The sequence below is a fragment of the Barbus barbus genome (assembly GCF_936440315.1).
Source record: "Barbus barbus genome assembly, chromosome: 9".
Taxonomy (NCBI): domain Eukaryota; kingdom Metazoa; phylum Chordata; class Actinopteri; order Cypriniformes; family Cyprinidae; genus Barbus; species Barbus barbus.
In genome coordinates, this window is record NC_136737.1 from 22,312,225 (window position 1) to 22,331,640 (window position 19,416).

The window sequence follows — 19,416 nt, forward strand, 5'->3', positions numbered from 1 at the left end:
GAATCTTTTATTCATGAATTTGTATTTAACGTGATAATTCAATTTAAAAAAATATATATTAATAATTATAATGCTTACAGTTCCTCAGTTATTCAAACAGCAGCTAAAGAACATTTACATTATCAAAGAACATCATCACTGACTTCTAGCGCGAGTTTGCGCATTTAAAAAAACACTCCCGTTATAATCAGTGAAGCTATCTCTCATACATCGCATACACATCTACACTTTGTTATTTATGATGAGAAAATGCGCAAGTGAACGGAGTTCAGTGAGCATACGCACTGAACAACAGCGATGTTTCAGCTATGACTCACTGAACGCCTCTGATTGGCATTGCATTCTTAAAGTCAACGGAATCGTGTGTGATTGGTTATAACGTGCAACACTGTAAAAATGCATTAGAGTATTCAATTAGAGTTAATTCAACTCAATATGTGTTGAATGAACAGCTGTGGTTTTAATATCCTCCACCGAACCATTGATACCTTACAAAACCTGGAATTGTTTGGCCCAAGCTTGTGCCATCTGTTCGTGCGATCCCTGCCATGATGGAACACACCCAAAACCCAATAAAGATGAAGTTCCGGTAAGCTGTATTGTCACAGCACGTGGCAAACTTGTAGACAAAGGGCTAACCCTACAGGATGTCACATGTAGTTAAACACTTAGCAAGAGATTTTTCATGGTAGATTGTGCAATTAATCATGCAATGATATCATTGCAACTTGAAATCCCATTGCAGACAATGGCAGCAAGGAAGCCACTCATAATTGAACTCCTCAACGGATCAGACCACAAATTGCAGGACTGAAATTGGACATCTCGGCAATCCAGACGAATCCCACAGGTGGGCAATAAAGGAGTATCACTGACTTCTCGACAAGCTTCCTCAGAAGAATTAACTAATGGGATTAGCGGGCAAGAAAAATCTTCCAAAGAGCCATCTGCTAAGCTGCATGTGGAGACGTCAGCTCAAAGCTACGCGATCGCATCCCTCCATGACAAGGAAAGTATCTAGTGACAATGCAGACTAATTAATTCAACTATGTACAAGTTTTTGGGACTGTAAGGAGGGATGCCCAAATTACATCCATCAGTAAACTAAAAATTTATGACTTTTTCTTTAAAGTGTGCCGGAATAAGGAATCATTATGCCTGATCTATCTTTTAAATGCATTTGCTGGGTTTTGGTATTGTTGTTGACCGGACATTTTTCCATAGATGCAGGTATGTATCTACTCTACATGAAGGCCATGAGGAGTTTTGTGATGCATGCAGTCTTGTGACCATGTGTTCTTTGTTCTTCATCAGATTCTGAGGCTCATTTACCAAATGGATTTACAACTTTTTTGGACACCAATGAAGTTTTGAATCATTCGTTGGTGCCATTAAAAGATAAAACCTGGTCCGGTGAGGCGCTTTCAAGACGGAAAAGAGACCTTCTGTTTCCCAGTGGAGTTAAACTTTGCTCACATGAGACGGTGCAACAGGCAATACAGAATCATCTCAACTACTTTCACCTGCGAGGTAAGAACCAGACATTTCGGTTGTTTCTGAGAGAATCTGGGATAGTCGCCAAGAATGGTAATTGTAAGGTGCAGTACGTCGCAGATGACTTCTACAGTGTAAATGGATGCTCTTTGAGATCATTATTTGAGAAAAATTAGCTTTTCATCAATAATAATAAACTAAGCCAACCTGACCAATTCCATTAACGTCCAAGTAACCCCATATTTGAACCACAGTTTCGAAACTTCAGCAACACACGGTCTCAGTCTTACTTATAATCATGCACAAATATGCAGACGCACTCAACACACTTTTTCACATCATGCTCTTTCTAAAGTTCACATGTTAGCCTGTGAAGTTAGATGCAATGATAGTATTAAACTCTATTGGAGACCACCGCTGAGAATAATGTTTCTCGCTGTTGCATTAATAGGACCCAGATGACCCTATTGAATCTAATTACGAAAACTCGAGAACCAAGTGTTTCTGCTTTACATAAAGGTTATTCTCGCAGTGTGTCAGTGGAAAGTTGATTACATTTAGCCACAGAAACTTATTATAGGGTACTCTGGTGCTTTATTACATTAACAGCAGGGTCCAAAAGTCAGAGACGACATTTTATAAAGACGGCGCATTTTTATAATTGAATACAAATACAATTTTACAAATACACTGATTTAAGTATTTAGTGCTCCCCCACTTCATATGCCAAAGAAATTAATTCATCCAAAAATGAAAGCAAAATATTACTGTACACTCTTTAAAATAAAGTTCCAAAAAGGGGTTTTTGCAGTAATGCCATAGAAGAAATATTCCTCAAAAAAAAAAAAAACTTTAGTGAATATTTCAAAAATCTAAAGAACTTTTTGCGCAATGGAAAGGTTCAATGGATTGTTAAAAGTTCTTCATGGAACCATAAATGCAGGTAAAGAACCTTTATTTTTTAAGAGTGTATATAGGTGTGCAAATCATTTGAACTACTATTATGATGCTTTGTGAAATGTTTTCACGTTGGTTGTATGCAAAACAGTAGCCTAGACATTCAACTCAATAACTTCTCTTGAGTTTCATGGAAAAATAGAAATCGTATGGGATCCAAACAACATGAGGTTGAGTAAATAATGACGTAATTTTTATTTTTGGGTAATCTGTCCCTTTAAGGCTGATAATGAAGATGTGGCTGTTACTGAGATGTTTGATAAAGCATTTGAAGTCAAATGCTGTGAATATGTATTGTCCCAGTAGGAAAGGCCAGGATTCCCTGTTTCTCCCTCATTGCTCCTCACTCCTCACTGCTACTCAATCAGTGTAGACGGTGATCAGATCCTTCGCTCTGCCAGGAAAACTTGTGACCTTTGCCCTCCTACACACTTGTGTTCTGGTAGTCGTCATACACATGTTTAGCAAGGGTTAACATCCCCCATCTGTGCATTTAATTTTCCACTTGCAGGGTACGTTGAGAAAGTATGTGACACGTACCAAAATTGTAATTTTGGTTCACAAATTGAGAAATAATAGAAACTATGTTTGTCTGGAACAATTGACGTGGGATAAGGATAAGATATGTTTCCATTATGTTAGTTATTACTTTTTCTTTATTCAATTTAGAAATAAAGAAATAATTCAGTTATTTCTGTATTTCTGTCTTCTAAATGAAAGGGATATCCATTTAAAGTGATGTCAATTTCCACTACAGCAGAGTTCATAGCTGGTGTTTTGGCAGATTTCGTCTTCTACGCTGTTTATAGTTCACTAGTTATTTTCCAAAACCTAGAGAGCTGCATTACTGTCTGATGTCTTTACTGGCAGCATCATCATAAATTAAACGGAACCTCTTAAGTGACTGATCTGAAGTGCACTCATAGACAGCAACTCTACAAAGTGCATAGTTCAAATGACAAAGTGCTCTAAGTTTGAGGTTAGCATGATGCTAAAGCTAATGCAGTGATGCACTAATAAACAAAAACTAATACTTTGTCAGAATATATTCAGTATGAAATAGGTAACTTTTCCTCAATGTTTTAGCTGTTTTTCTGTTCCTGTTTTTTTTCCCTATATTTGAGAACTTGTGTGTGTTTACATTGTATGGGTTGGCATGCTTATGGGCATCTGTAGATCTTCTGCATTTGTTTGTGTGCCTCAGTATGCCAGGAAACAGTTTGGGAGGCTTTCAAAGTCTTCTGGGATCGCTTACCTGAGAAAGAAGAGTACCAGATCTGGATGAGGAAATGTCAAAATAGTAGCGTTAGCGTGTTTGACATTGGCCGGAGCTTTAGCCAGTCAGCTGAGCACCTTGCTCTGATTTCAAGTGTAAGTATCCTTGCTTATGTCATGATACAGAACAAATAACTCTCAAATCAGCACTTTATTGAAGATACTGAAAATTCATACAAATTAAAAACAGTAAACTTTTTACGGTATTTTGCAGAGGGTAGGAGCGGCTTCAATGACATCAACGAGGTGAGAACTGCTTATAAGCATCTACCATCATAATACCATCATAATGGTATTCTTTGAAGCACCTTGGAGTACTATGTTAATATAATGGTACATGAATATAATAATATTGCGAAGGGAAATACTTTTAAACTTTAAAGTTTTACACTGTGTTGCATCTCACACAAGTTGTCACCAAACTTGGTCGACACAGCACATTTATCCATATTTCACATAATAATGTGCTATATAGACAAAAACAATAACCCGCATCACATTCTGCTGTTTCTAAAATAACAGTGTAATCAAATAATTCCTATATTTGTCTTATGATAGTGCGCCCACCAGTCCATGGCAACCTGAATGCAGGTAGGACTTCAAGATCCCAGGTTACTCATGGGCATAAAAGAACATAATTTGCACACAGTAGTATTGCTCAGCAGCCTAAATATAAATAAATCTGCAAATGTCCAGTGTGGAGCTCAGATTATAATATATGTAACATAACACTAACACTAAATGAATAATCTGAAACAGCAGTTCCTTAGCAAGGCAGCTAAGGCAGCTAAGGCAGCTAATTCAGAGCACACACTGATGCTTTGCAGACGAAACCACCCATTAACAGTAAAAGCTGGATACAGACCCCTGGCTTCAGACTGCAAAAATTTCAGTCATACCTTTAGTCCCTGCTAAAGCTAGTTCACTTTCCACTAGCTTTAGAGACATAGCTCTACTTATGGTTTAATTCATATCCTGAATGGGAGAAACTAAACTTGGATGCCAATAAGAAGTTTAGATTTTGGAGATTTTGGATATGTTCCTGGCCTTCAAAAGCATTTTTAATTGTCTTCTTTTTCGCAGACATCAGACAACGACTACTGCGCCAACACAAGCAAGCGTGGCCACAACCCAAGAAGGTCAGTCTAGTTTACTACATTGCTTAAAAAAATATCCCACTTAAACAATGGATCTGTGTTCCTATTCCCTGTGTTTATAAATACTTCAAAATAAGTCTGGAAAGCCTTATATCTATTTACTGTATTTTGCAGTCAGTTGACTTAAGTTATGCTCTAATTAATCTTTATTGTTAATGTCTGTATGAGACCCTGCAGTCATATTAATGGAGACCTAGTGCTCTCTGGCACAGGATATGCACTGCTCTCAGCATAGACTTTAATCCTTTTTAGGTACACATTAGCTTGTAATGCAGTAGAGGTGTCAAGATCCTTAGACAGTTCTTCCATTTAGTAATATGTAAGTAATTATTTGTGCATGGACTTAGCCTCAAAGATAGGCTACATGTTTGGCCCTGTTGTACTGAAGACAAATACGAGCATGCAATTAATGGATGTAACTTCATCTTATTACATCTTATTTTCTTTTATTTCTGTCACTTCCTCACTTAATTTCTTTCTTTCTTTTTTTTCTCACCCAGTCAGTGTTCTGGTTCCTGAGGCAGTAACAGATTCACATGACATCACACCACAGACCACTGCAGACCAAATGTTAATTACCACTATGGCTGCAGAGCTTCAGATGACACTTGGAATCTCTCCAGAGCCTGACACAGCTTTTGAGGCCTCAACGGAGAGAAGCAACGGTTCACCTATAGAAAACACAAGTGTGGCCACCGGGAAACCTATTTCAGAAACTGAACTGGAGGTTGAACTGGATGCTACTGAGAGTCCTGTCAAAACATTAAATAATACCGTTCAACATGAAGAGATTGAAAAGGTCTCAGAGTCTGATAGAACTCCAGAGAAGTTTACTTCAAGAGCCTATGATTATGAGATTTCCACAACTTTTGAGGACTTGCTAGGAATAAGCACTTCTCCTACAATAGTCACCACTGATTTTACTGAAGAGCTTTATTTAGAAACAGAGTTAGGGCAAGATGTTACTGATGGTCCAGGTGTTACCATTCAACATGAAACTGACGTTGTCTCAAAGTCTACATTATCGACCACTGATAGAATTCCAGAAGATTATACTTCAAAAAAACACGAGCATGATATTCCCACAACCTTGGAGGACTCACCAAGGATAAGCACTAATACTCCTACGGTAATCATCAGTCAAATCACAGAAAAGCTTCATTCAGAATCGGAACCAAAGATGGGAGAGGATGCTACTCAGGGTCTGGTTAAGACAGCAGGTGTTACCATTCAACATGAAGAGGTGGACATTGTCTCCGAGTCTACATTAATGACCACTGATAGAACTCCAGAAGATTCCACTTCAGGAAAATATGAGTATGTTATTCCCACATCCTTTGAGGACTCAATAGTGATAATCACTAGTTCACATACTGTACTCACAAATGAGGCCACTGTGAAACTGGATGTTACTGAGGGTCCTTTTAAGACATTATATGTTACCATTCCAAATGAAAAGGCTGACATTGTCTTTGAGTCTACATTAATGACCACTGATAGTACTCTAGAAGATTCTACTTCAGGAAAATATGAGTATGTTATTCCCACATCCTTTGAGGACTCACTAGAGATAATCACTAGTTCACCTACTGAACTCACAAATGAGGGCACTGTGAAGGCTACAGTGAAATTGGATGCTACTGAAGGTTCTGTTAAGACAGAAGATGTTACCATTCTACATGAAGAGTTTGACATTGTCTCAGAGTCTACATTAATGACCACTGATAGAAATCCAGAAGATACTACTTTAGAAAACTATGAGTACATTCTTCCCACATCCTTTGAAGACTCTCTGGGGATAATCACTAGTTCACCTACTGAACTCACAAGTGAAACATTGATGACAAGTGCTAGAAATCCAGAAGATTCTACTTCAGGAAAATATGATTATGGCATTCCCACAAGTTTTGAGGACTCAGTAGGGATAACTACCAATGATCCTAAAGAAATCACCAGTGAATCTATTGAAGAGATTATTTCTATAACTAAACTGTATATCGGGAAGGGTGTTACTGAAGGTCCTCTTAAATCAGCTGATGCTACAATTCAATATGTAGAAGCTGATGTTGTGTCAGAGGCTACGCCAGTGCCCACTGATAGAACTCCAGTAGGTTCCACCTCGAGAAAGTATGAGACAGATCTTCCCACAACCCTTGGGGACTTGCCAGGAACAAGTACTAATACCCCTGTGGTAGTCACTAGAGAATCCATTGAAAATTTTATTTCTGAAACTGAGGCTGAAGATGGATGGGGTGTTACTGAAACTCCTGTTAAATCAGCACTTGTTACCATTCAGCATGTAAATGTTTCAGAAGCTACAATGATGACTACTGATAGACTTGCTGTAGACTCTCGTACAGAAATACCTCCTGGTCAGAGTGTCTTACCAGAGAAACCAGAGGAGACAACTCCTACAGAACTGAAAGAGGTTTCGCCTAATCCCCCCACCGAAGTGTTGCCAAAAGCTCTGACAGATGAGGGTGTTGTTAAATCCACACATGTGACCATAGTGCCAGAAATTCTGTCACCTACTACACCTGTAAATATATCACCTGAGGTAGTATCATCAGAAGGTGGACCTGAAGACATTGCAATTGTTACATTATTTGACAAAGATGAGGAGGAAGAGGCACCCTACACTAAACCTACACCACAGATGACAACAGATGAAGAACTACCAGCTACCATGACAGACAGTACTCATGAATTGTCAAAGGAAACAGATGAGCATGTAGATGACTCATCTGATGCTGAAGAGGATCATTTAGGTAAGGAAGAGGACATTATAACTGAGACCCCAGAAGTTGTTGAGATGACAGCTGGTGAGACACCTAGATTGACACCAGAAACTACAGAAGCTACTGTGTTTACTGAGAAAGACAAGCATGTTGATAAGGACATAACTGCCATTGCAAAACCTGGTGAGATGACAACAGAGCCAACAGAAGTTGCTGAGGTTGAATTTGACATTACCACAGATGATCTTCTTGAAAACATGCTTGAAGATTTTGTTGGAGGAACAAGTGAAGCTACTGCTGAATTGGGTGATGTAACGGAAGCTGTCATCTTAGAAGAATCATCTGAGAAAAGTACTACAGAAACTTCTACTAAGAGAACAGAAATTTCTACTAAGACCACAAGTCAGACCACAACTGGAATCACATCCAAGGCCACACCTGATACTTCTTTTGACATTGGTACCCCTGAAACTGACATTGTGGAGTTTGTAACTGAAGGCATGGAAGATAAGGTAGAAGACACAACTAAAAAGAATGAAGGTGGTGAGGAAACACTTTTCAAAGTTTTTGAAGGCACAATGCCAGATCTTACTATTACGAAGTTGGGAAAAGATATACTGACAACTACCTTAAGTGAGGACATACGTGCAGTTACAGAGCCATCAAAAAAAATCACACATGAATTCACAGATATGCATAAGACCAGAGGAGACTCCCTATCTGAGACACCTGGAGTTGCAATGGAGACACCTAAGGCCATTACAGAAGCTGATGTCATGACAGAAACAACTCATGTCATACGTCAACCACCCAAAAGTATAGCACCTGAAGTGGAGACAAGTGGATCTATCTCAAAGACACCCGAGGTCATATCTCAGACACCTTTGCCAGTATCTGAACTTTCAGAGGTGCCTGAGACAGTACCTAAAACACCTGACATACGTGTGGTCCAACCGGTACCTACAGAAGACGATGTCCCAACTCCTATCTTGAAAGTCGAGAATATGACGGTTGTACTAAATGACTTGACAACTACTATTCAAAAGACTTTTTCTACCACATTACAAAACTTGCCACAGAACATTTCTAATGATATTTTAGATGAAAACAGCATGGTGAGCACATTCAATTTATAATAGACAATTATTTAAGACATTTTAGTTCAATTTAAAAGTACACTTGTGTATACTGTATATTTTATCTCAGTAATTGTGAGTTCCTCTTAATTATTTTTTTTTCATGTATACATATATAGATTGGAAATGAAATTGATGACATTATGGTTCGACCAGTACGTCCGGTCGGTGACCATATTGTGGAGCTAAGTATTAAGATAAGAGGTGAAAGTTATGATGATGCTCTGAGAGATCCATCAAGTTACTACTATCAACATCTATCCGAACTGTTCATCGATAAGGTAAGCAGCATCTATACATCTATACATTTATGTATTTGGTGACAAGTGACAAGTGATGTGTAAATATATATATATTGTACTTTTTTTTTTGGAAGATTGAAGAAGTTTTTAAAAGGCTCCCAGGTTTCAAGAAAATATTTGTCCTTGAGTTCAGGTATGATTTTTATGGCAATTTATATGATTATGCATACAGATAAAAATAATAGCAAAAAAGAATACATGTTGATTTCTGACTATCATTCTTTTTTCTTAATAAAATATCCCAGGCCACAGAAGGACATTGAAGGGTAAGTATTCTAACTCTTATTTAGTTCAAAAGCGGAATCTAAATAAATTGCTTTTATAAATCACAGTTAATCTCACCTCAAAATGAAGAAAACAGATATTAATGTAATTTGGGCTATTGCTACTAATATTTCTGCAATGTTTCTCCCAAGCCTGATAAATCCATCTCCCCACCCTGCCATATCACACAGCTGCGTGACCCATATCTCCTCCAAAACATCTAATGAGAAATTCATGTGCCTGAATTTTCCACCCAGCATATGTAGTGTTTTATAGAGCGTTGCTCTAAAATCACTTTCACACTGTTTTCTTGGTAAGGTCATGTGCTTGCTGCCTCATTAGCCTTGCAAAATCAATTGACTGAAAGGATGGTCATTTAGGTGTGACTTCTTATGTGTGTGTATCAGTGGGCTACTTTGTCTGGCCAATCGCCACCTTAAATGTGATAAGTCACTGTGCTAAATGCATGCCCAGTTGCCAAGCATGATGGGATTGAATGCTTAATTTTCTCTGCTCTCAATTCAATGTAGCATGGCAGTGTTTCCTGTGGTTTATCAGCGAGGCCTCAGATAACCCACACAATAGATAACTGCATATTGTGAGCTTTATGAGGCCTCTTAAAACACCTGAGAATATAGATGTTCTCACTTAAAGCCATTTAAAACTAATTAGCATTTCTGGTGTACCAAAGAAATTAAATCCTCGTGGAGGTTATCTGTCATAGGAGAGAAAATTGATCTGGTCATAAACGCACTAGGTTTTCTAATCCTCGTAGAAAAATATGTGGGAAAAAAATCTAGGTCAGCTTTCTTTTTATTTCCCCTAGTAACCAACAGCTGGCTGCAGAATATTCTGTGACATATTTGGTTGCTATCAGTGTCTCTTAGCCTGTCCATGTTGGTTAAACTGGTCTGTTTCAATAGTTTTAGAGAGTTAACCATCACTTTTCAGCTGGTTAGACTGGGGCACCAGGTGGCTGATGAGTTAAACCAGCTTAACCAGGCAAGGAGACCAGCTTGGTGGTGGTAGTAGAACAACTAGATCTTAATCCATATAAAACCACCAAGCCACCTTAGGCCATTTAGTGTAAGCCAGTGGTCTCAAACTCAATTCCTGGAGGGCCGCAGCTCTGCAGAGTTTAGCTCCAACCAGCTCCAACTCACACCTTCTTTGAAGTTTCTAGTGATCCTGAAGACCTTGATTAGCTGGATCACGTGTGTTTGATTAGGGTTGGAGCAAAACTGTGCAGAGCTGTGGCCCTCCAAGAATTGAGTTTGAGACCAATGGTGTAAGCTGTTTTTCTCTGAAATTATTTCACTTTAATGTACCACTGGGCATAGGAATTATGTAAACAAAGATGTAGAATATGACAATCTGACAAAAACAGATAGCAGGCTCCAACATGGAAACATCCTGCTGTACTGTAGGCGAGTTATTTAATATATAACAGCTCCAGTCTTGATGCCAGTTTACAGCCAATGAGGCCTTTGACGAAGCATAGTATGTTTTGTTTTTGTTTTGTTTTGTTTTTTTTGTTTTTACCTCAAACAGTCACTGTTTTCTTTGGATTCGACAGAGGCCTGGCTGTAGTGGTACACTACGCTGTGGTTCTTGAGGGTGATGGTGCAGGAATAAGTAATGAGACCATGGATTACATAAACCTACATTCCAACATGGTTGAGAACTCCTTCACAGATCCTGATGAGCTACCTACTGTGGTCTACACCATCACTGACTTCCGAAACTACATCACCGAAGCCCTCCACAAGAAGAATTTCATCTTAAACACCACTCTGGAAGTGGACCCTGATTCTTTGCAGCTGGAAAATGGTAAGACATTCTCTAAGTAGAGACACATTGTGGATCCATTATAGGGAACCCAAGACATCAGGGTGTTGAGTTGAGTGCTTCTTACTGATGTTTCTTATAAACATTCAGGTACAAGTTTGTGTTCTGTCACAGTGGTAAATTGCAAACTGTAGCTGAATGAACCCGAAATGCCATATGTTGACAATGGTGGCATATCCTCTTACACTGCTTGGCTGTAAGCAATTTTAACAGAAGCAAGAGCCTTCATGGTTCTTATCTCTGGTTTTGGCAGACTAATCTTGCAGCCCTCAGAGCCAATCTCTTGAAGAGACGTCAGTATGGGTATGAACTGTGCTTGAGCAATTTTAAATATAATTTTAAATGATTTGTCTCTGTTTTGGCTTCACAGTGGAGACACTGGAGTCTTCCAAACCAACCAGCAGACCGCTTGACTCCAGTGACATGATGGTGAGTCAATGGTCATTGGCAGGACCACCCAGTAAACGGGTAACCACGACTGTCCAGTCCAGAATCCCTATCCAGAGCTGCAGTTTAAGATTCAGGGTTTTTTCACCTCATTGCAGAGCAATTACTCTCAAGTGTGAATGTAAATCCTTCCAAAGCTGTTAAATGAAAAATGAGTCACACTAATGGCAATCACATGTAGATTTTTGTTGTTACATGATAAGAAAGATTACCTTGCACATAAAATGGGTTTTCATGGCATGTCATTAAAACAGATTATAGCACAGCTATGGGATAATACAGCAGGTCTGTAAAACTATTCAAGTCCATTTTCCAGCTCAAGTATTCTCTAGACACAAGTAAGCATGCTATTTTATTAAAATTGTTTAGCTCAGGCACTATGAAATATTGAAGAGAATCTGTTTTTATTCTCAGTATGACATATATTTATTGCAGAGGCCGAGCAGCTTTCTTCATAGTCTGTAGTTTAATTAGAAAGACACATTGGATACCAAACATGGCAATAATCTTAGAATTTACTCGCGGTTTTTCCTCTTACACTTGACAAAACTGGCACATCTTTCAATACCCTTATTAAGTAGATTTAATGTCTTGTTTTGGCTGGTGCGCTATGTACATGTCTGTATCTGGAAATGTGTTCTCTCTTTCAGGTAATAGTATGCTTGCCTCCAAAGACACATGTTAGTTACTTAAAGTTAATTAGAAGTTTATGCTTTATCTGATCTGTCCTGTTCAAGATGGATATTTGTTTGTATGATCAGCTAGCTTTTTATGCTAATTTTAAACCTAACTAGTAGGGTGCATAAAACTAGTTCTATAGGAAAGTCAGTCTAGCCATTTGTTCTGCATTAAATGGTCAGTGGACCTGATTCAAGAAATACGAGCATAACAAATTTCTGTGTAAATTATTCATGAAACCATTCTTATGTAAATTGTCACACTGAATTAAAAGTAACAGTTTGTGTAAGAATGGTTTTAGGAATGATTTACACAGAAATTTGTGCTGCTCGTGTTTCATGAATGAGGCCAATGTGTGCAACTGATGGTGATCTAGTTCCAGTAGCACCTCACTCATTACTTGCATAAAAATAAAATGGTGTGAATAGCTCATGAATGTATACACAACCAGTTGTTATATATACAACATGACATGTTCCAAATCTGCATGAATGCTAAATGTTAAATTCTGGTGTATTGAACAGTTAAAGACTGTCTTCTGGTCAAATATTCATTAGCCAATAACCCAACTAGGACCAGATCCTCAGGATGGTGTGAAGATCATGTGCATGTGTGCTTTTTTTAGTATGTCTATGCAATTTTTCCACGGACATTTCTCTGGAAAAAAATATGTATTTCCAATTTAATTCACTGAGAAGTTTGAGGAAAATTTCTTCCACTAACACCATAAGTGTACTTTTTTCCCACTCTGTCCACTTTTTTTCTATTTTTTGATGGTTAAATGATGGACTTAATTTTAACAGCTGAAACATTAGGACATTCAGTGGACATTAGGCCTCAGTATGAAAAGTTATAGGGTCTTTTGGCTCATCTTTTTGTCAGCAACCTTTATGTAGACCTACCTCAAATATATTTGCATTATTTCTCGATAGTAACTAAGTCGATAGTAACTAACCATGACTGTTCAATCATTAAATCCTAGGATAATGTTCTTGCCTCTGAGAAGCCACCAGCTGTTCCAAGGCAGGAATTATCCAACAATGACATCTTCATTACAAATAATGACTTCCTTGACCACATTCAGACAATAGATCCCTGGATGGATGATCGGAAAAAGGACACAAATGATGTAATCATCTTTGAGGAAAGTCCAACTCTGTCTCCCACAGATGTATCTTTGAAGAACTTTGACTTTGAGCTTACCTCTAAATTTGAGACCTCAAGCAGTGCACCTGCTCCTGCTACAGAGAGTGAGTCCTACCTCATTAATTATTTCCCACCTAAAGGCGGTAATATGGTTCTAAAATGTTGTGTTCTTTTTTCAGATGATGGTATTCTTGAAGAGGAGGGATTCTTACAGACTGCAACTACAGTCAGTCCTACCACAGGCATGAGAACTGAAGTTGCCTTACCTTCAGAATCACCTCTCAATTTGGAAGATAACTCAGTTTCTCCTGTGGAAACTCCTGATGTTGAGTTGACTACTCAGAGTGACTTGATAGACCTGGGTTCAGGCTCAGGTTTCTCTGGGGATCATCTAGGTCCTGACATTTGGCCTTGGGAGTCAGGAACACCAGAAGAAGTCTTGAAGGAAGATGAGATACACCAATCTCAGGAAGATCAGGAATCTATACAGGAACAGCTTGAGCCTCCCCACCAATATCTGACACCCGATGACCCATTCTTGGACAGGGTTCTTGTGACACAGGACATTCGTACTAATCCTCACTACACAACAACTGACCAAGCTCCAGTTTTTTGGACAATGGAGACTTTGACTGTCGAGCTTTCTATGCAGACCCAAGTAGCCCCTGAACAATATGATGACTATTTTCCAGATGAATCTACCACTATGGTTACACGTGTGACCAGTCGACCCTTGCTACATGTGTACACTTCAGCAGAAATCCAAGATGTGGATGCATCACAAAGTCCTGATACAGTCATTTCACCTGCTGATAGGGACTATTCAGAACAACCCGTTACACCCACTGTGATCACACCAAGCATAGCAGTAGCTATGGATGAACATACTACTTCAACAGAAAACAAGCAGATTCAGGAAACACTGACCTCCACAACGAAATCAAATGAAATGCCCTCAACCACGCAAATACCTGTAATCCTAGAAATTGACATGGTTTCTGTGGAAGGTCCTACTACTTATTCAGAAGCCGTTGAGCATCCTGTAACCAAAAGTGTCACAGAGTTACCTGCATTCTTATGGCCAGAGGTAGAAGGTTCAGATGAAGAAGTCAAGGTTATAGATGAGGAGATGGAAGGCATCAAGCTTATGCCTACAGAAAGCCCAGCAACTAAACTCTCAGAGGAGGATTTAGTTGAGGATGAAATCTTGGTCGCAACAACATCTCCAACAACAATTGCTACTGAAGAGCCAACTGTAGATCATTCCCTGAGTCCTGAAAAGGACTCTCCGTTCACTCGGATATCACCTTCATCAATAGATGAGGCTGAACCTTTGTCAGAATCAACCACAGAACCTCTACCTACCCAACCATCTACTCATTCAGTTCTTCAAGAGACGACTCCAGAGACCTCAACAGATGTAATGCACACTTATAATGCAACTGTTGCAAAGGAGCCTGTTTTATCAGAGAATACTGAAGATGGAGACTCAACTAAAATATTTCAGTCCACAATGTCTGTCATTCCAGATGTTTCAGAACATTTGGAGACCCTCAGTTTCACCACTGTACCATCCTTTTATCAGCCAACATTAGTCAAGGTTCTAGATGAGGAGATGGAAGGCATCAAGCTTATGCCTACAGAAAGCCCAGCAACTAAACTCTCAGAGGAGGATTTAGTTGAGGATGAAATCTTGGTCGCAACAACATCTCCAACAACAATAGCTACTGAAGAGCCAACTGTAGATCATTCCCTGAGTCCTGAAAAGGACTCTCCGTTCACTCGGATATCACATTCATCAATAGATGAGGCTGAACCTTTGTCAGAATCAACCACAGAACCTCTACCTACCCAACCATCTACTCATTCAGTTCTTCAAGAGACGACTCCAGAGACCTCAACAGATGTAATGCACACTTATAATGCAACTGTTGCAAAGGAGCCTGTTTTATCAGAGAATACTGAAGATGGAGACTCAACTAAAATATTTCAGTCCACAATGTCTGTCATTCCAGATGTTTCAGAACATTTGGAGACCCTCAGTTCCACCACTGTACCATCCTTTTATCAGCCAACATTAACACCTACCAAACAAATAACTTCAGATGATTCAGTACAGGAGCACACAGTAGGGTCAAGATCTGACATCACAGGCCCCATTCTACCTGCCAAACCAGTGAACTCTGATGCTGCTACCATGAAAGTTCCTGCTCCGGTAAACCCCAACATAACAGAATTTAAGGTTTCATTTGACATATTCCCATTTGATGGCCCAAGCCATGATGAAGACGACGGTAGTGGATTTGCTCGTGGGACTGACTTGGCAAGTATTGCCTTGCCAGCCAGTCCTGGAAGGGCGTTAATAGTGTTTTTCAGCCTCAGGGTCACCAACATGATGTTTTCTGAAGATCTGTTCAACAAGAGCTCTACTGAATACAAGGCTCTTGAGCAGCAGTTTCTGGAGCTGGTAAGATTTCAATCTCAATTTCAAACATCAGTAAGAAGGCTATGAGTTATTAATCACAGCTTTTTTTTAACATGTCCTTAGGCAGTAATGACATTAAGGAACCCAAAGGGATGTTAGAGATAATTGCACTTCAATCTTTTTGTGTTCCGAGGAAGTCTCCAATGATGACATTTGGTTACACTTTATTTTGATAGTCCACTTTAGACATTCTACTAACTATAAGTAACTTAACTACATGTCAACTAATTCTCATTAATGTGCAACTACATATCTACTAACTCTCAGAGTAGACTGTTAGGTTAGGTTTAGGGTTAGTCGAATAAGGTGACATACTTGCAAAGATTCTTATAGTCAGTATGTTGTATGTTGTGGGCCCATCAAAGTAAAGTGTTAGAAAATATCAAGCAGACAATCTACTAATACTTGAATGACTGCTAGTTGACATGTAGTTGCAAAGTTACTTACTGTTAGTTGAATGTCTAAAGTGGACTATCAAAATGAAGTGTTACCTGACATTTTTTTTTTTTTTGGGAATTTTAACAATTCCGTAAAGCTCATTCTAAGGTCACACACAGGACGTCAGTTTAGATTTGTTGATGTTTGAGTTTGTTAGGGGCTTTGTATACTATCCGTTAATTCCATTAGCATAGCTGTCCCTATGAACACTAATTAATGAGATAATTGGTGGAATAGGTTGTTTGCAATCACATGGTTCTGATGACGCGCAAAATGCAGCTGGAGGGCAGGAAGTATTTATTTCTCCATAGGAATCAGTAGCAGAAACTTGAGATGCCTGTGTTTTGCGTTATTTATGGATGCTCAAATCGGTCAAACCGAGAAAACATAAGGAGCTTTTATCGTGTACTAAAGTGTGTTGTTCATAAGGGAGGAAAATTCAAGAAACTGACTGAAAAATGCTGTAAAAAGTGCCTTGAAAACCTGTCTGTGTCTGTGGTCAGGAGGAGACGAGTTGGAAAATGCTTGAGTGTGCAAATGGTTTATATACATTATAATATAATATATATTAAGATATTACTACAGATATAAATAAATGTGACACAGTCAGAATTCACTCAATGCTAAAAGCCATACGTAGACACGATGTAAATAAGATATTATTTGCGGTTCAGAGATCTTCGTTGATTATAAAGGAACCGTGAGATTGCGGTGAGTGACAGCTTTTTAGTGATTACATGGAAGCACTATTTGTTCGCTTTCTAAGCTGTAATCAAATCAGATTTTAAATAAAAGTTGTTTTCGTGCTGCTAACAGGACCCACGGCCACAAACCCTGTACGTGCAGCAAAGTTTCAAGAGAGGCATACCGTATATCCCACATCCATCATATAAATACGAGATTCACTTTAAAAAATAGCTTTGCAGTTGCTTAGCATATACACTGCAGGCAAGTATTTCAATTTATTTTAAAAATCGCTCCTCTTTAGATGATCACGTAACATATGTCGTGTTTTTCTGTTTACTTTCTCTTGTGAAGTGAAGTGACATTCAGCCAAGTATGGTGACCCATACTCGGAATTCGTGCTCTGCATTTAACCCATCCAACGTGCACACACACAGCAGTGAACACACACACACCGTGAACATACACCCGGAGCAGTGGGCAGCCATTTTATGAAGCAGCCGGGGAGCAGTTGGGGGTTCGGTGCCATGCTCAAGGGCACCTCAGTCATGGTATTGAGGGTGGAGAGAGCACTGGACATTCACTCCCCCCACCTACAATTCCTGCAGGCCGGAGACTCGAACCCGCAACCTTTGGATTACAAGTCCGACTCTCTAACCATTAGGCCACAACTTCCCCCTTGTTATAGCGCCTAAACCAGTACGGACTTTCCTTCCTTTTTCAGTCACTCCTGACACATAGCTGCATAGAGGGTTTGTGTACGTGGATCCTGTTAGCAGCACACAAAACGTCTCGGTTACGTACGTAACCCTCGTTCCCTGATGGAGGGAACGGAGACGTTATGTCGTGACGACATTAGGGGATTTACTTGAGAGCCCCGACTGCCTCTGATAAGAGAAAACGCCAATGAAATTTGGCTAGTGGATTTTGCATACCTGAGCCACTCCCCGTGCATACGGGTATAAAAGGGCGACAGGTGCATCCACTCATCAGGTTTTCCGCTGAGGAGCCGAGAACGTGTCCCTGGCAACCAGCGATGGTTCAAGATTGTGGCATGGGGACATAACGTCTCCGTTCCCTCCATCAGGGAACGAGGGTTACGTACGTAACTGAGACGTTCCCTATCTGTCGGTCACTACGAGTTATGTCGTGACGACATTAGGGGTCTATGGAAAGCGCCACAACCTGAACCCCGTCACGACCTTGTGGCATGCAGATGTTGACAAGCTAGCGCGTGACAGACAAATGCGATGCGAAGGTCGCAACCTTCCCGTCGCCCCAGCGCAAATTCGCTAACCTTGGTGCCCGCAGGGACCACTGAGTACATTGCTGCTGGAGATAGCCAAGCCGCTGTTCCTTTTCCCAGAAATCGGAAGGGATTTCGACCTTCTATGAAAGATTGCTTCAAGTCTTTCCTGTTTGTTGTTACAGCCCGGCAGTAACGACGGGGAAGCGAGCCTTCCGGAGAAGGGCGCTACGGAGGCCACACCCTGCCCGAAGGGAGGTAACGTGTGGAGACACTGGTATGGACTGGCCCAAGCCTGGGGCAGTGCTACATACGCCTGGACCCTGGGGCAGATCCTACCTAGGAGAAGGGAGGAAGGCTGCCAGCAGGGCCTGACAGAGCTCTGTCAAAGGGAAGACACGGGTTTACCATGAGGGAAACCGTACCGTGGATGAATACACATGTGGGATCACCCGAAGGGAATCAGGCCGCACGGGCACCTAGCCGAGTACAGGGGCTGACCGGAGACCCGGGCAAGCTAACACCGGTACTGGGCCTGGCGTCAGACTGCTCCGCCCAGCCTGACTGCCGGGGGTGCTGGAGGAACTCCGCCAGGGTTCGCCGTTCGGGGAACTAACTGGAGGAGAGAATAGGCGCTCGTATCCCCGGGTAAGGGGGAATGGCGCAGCAAGCGTGACACCGGCCAACTCTTCCCGCCACTTACCTGTTACCCAACACACGGGAAGAGACTGGCTCAACGCGGAGACTGTAAAATCTCGCGAAGGTGTTCGGTGTCGCCCAGCCCGCAGCTCTACAGATGTCTGCCAAAGAGGCGCCGTGCGCCAGCGCATAGGAGGAGGCAACACTCCGTGTGGAGTGAGCCCTCACCCCGAGGGGGCACGGCTCGCCTTGGGATTGGTACGCCAAGGCGATGGCATCCACTATCCAGTGGGCCAACCTCTGCTTGGAGACAGCCTTCCCTTTCTGCTGACCTCCGTGGCAGACAAAGAGCTGCTCAGAGCTTCTGAAGCTCCGGGTGCGGTCCACGTATATGCGCAGCGTTCTTACGGGACACAGCAACGCCAAGGCTGGGTCTGCCTCCTCCGAGGGCAGTGCTTGCAGGTTCACCACCTGATCGCGGA

At 40.7% G+C, this 19,416-nt stretch overlaps 1 protein-coding gene across 1 annotated transcript in view; it reads left to right on the forward strand.

Moving 5' to 3' along the window:
• Window positions 1-939: 939 nt before the first annotated feature.
• The window catches only part of impg2b (interphotoreceptor matrix proteoglycan 2b), a 33,282-nt gene continuing 14,805 nt past the window's right edge, over window positions 940-19,416 (forward strand). The window contains exons 1-14 of the mRNA XM_079425742.1: window positions 940-1,230; window positions 1,315-1,530; window positions 3,656-3,822; window positions 3,941-3,972; window positions 4,285-4,317; window positions 4,810-4,865; window positions 5,384-8,736; window positions 8,877-9,038; window positions 9,134-9,192; window positions 9,305-9,325; window positions 10,900-11,153; window positions 11,542-11,600; window positions 13,279-13,546; window positions 13,622-15,909. Coding sequence (XP_079281868.1) covers window positions 1,155-1,230; window positions 1,315-1,530; window positions 3,656-3,822; window positions 3,941-3,972; window positions 4,285-4,317; window positions 4,810-4,865; window positions 5,384-8,736; window positions 8,877-9,038; window positions 9,134-9,192; window positions 9,305-9,325; window positions 10,900-11,153; window positions 11,542-11,600; window positions 13,279-13,546; window positions 13,622-15,909 — 7,044 coding nt within the window. The 5' untranslated portion in view covers window positions 940-1,154. The remainder of the gene's footprint in view (window positions 1,231-1,314; window positions 1,531-3,655; window positions 3,823-3,940; window positions 3,973-4,284; window positions 4,318-4,809; window positions 4,866-5,383; window positions 8,737-8,876; window positions 9,039-9,133; window positions 9,193-9,304; window positions 9,326-10,899; window positions 11,154-11,541; window positions 11,601-13,278; window positions 13,547-13,621; window positions 15,910-19,416) is intronic.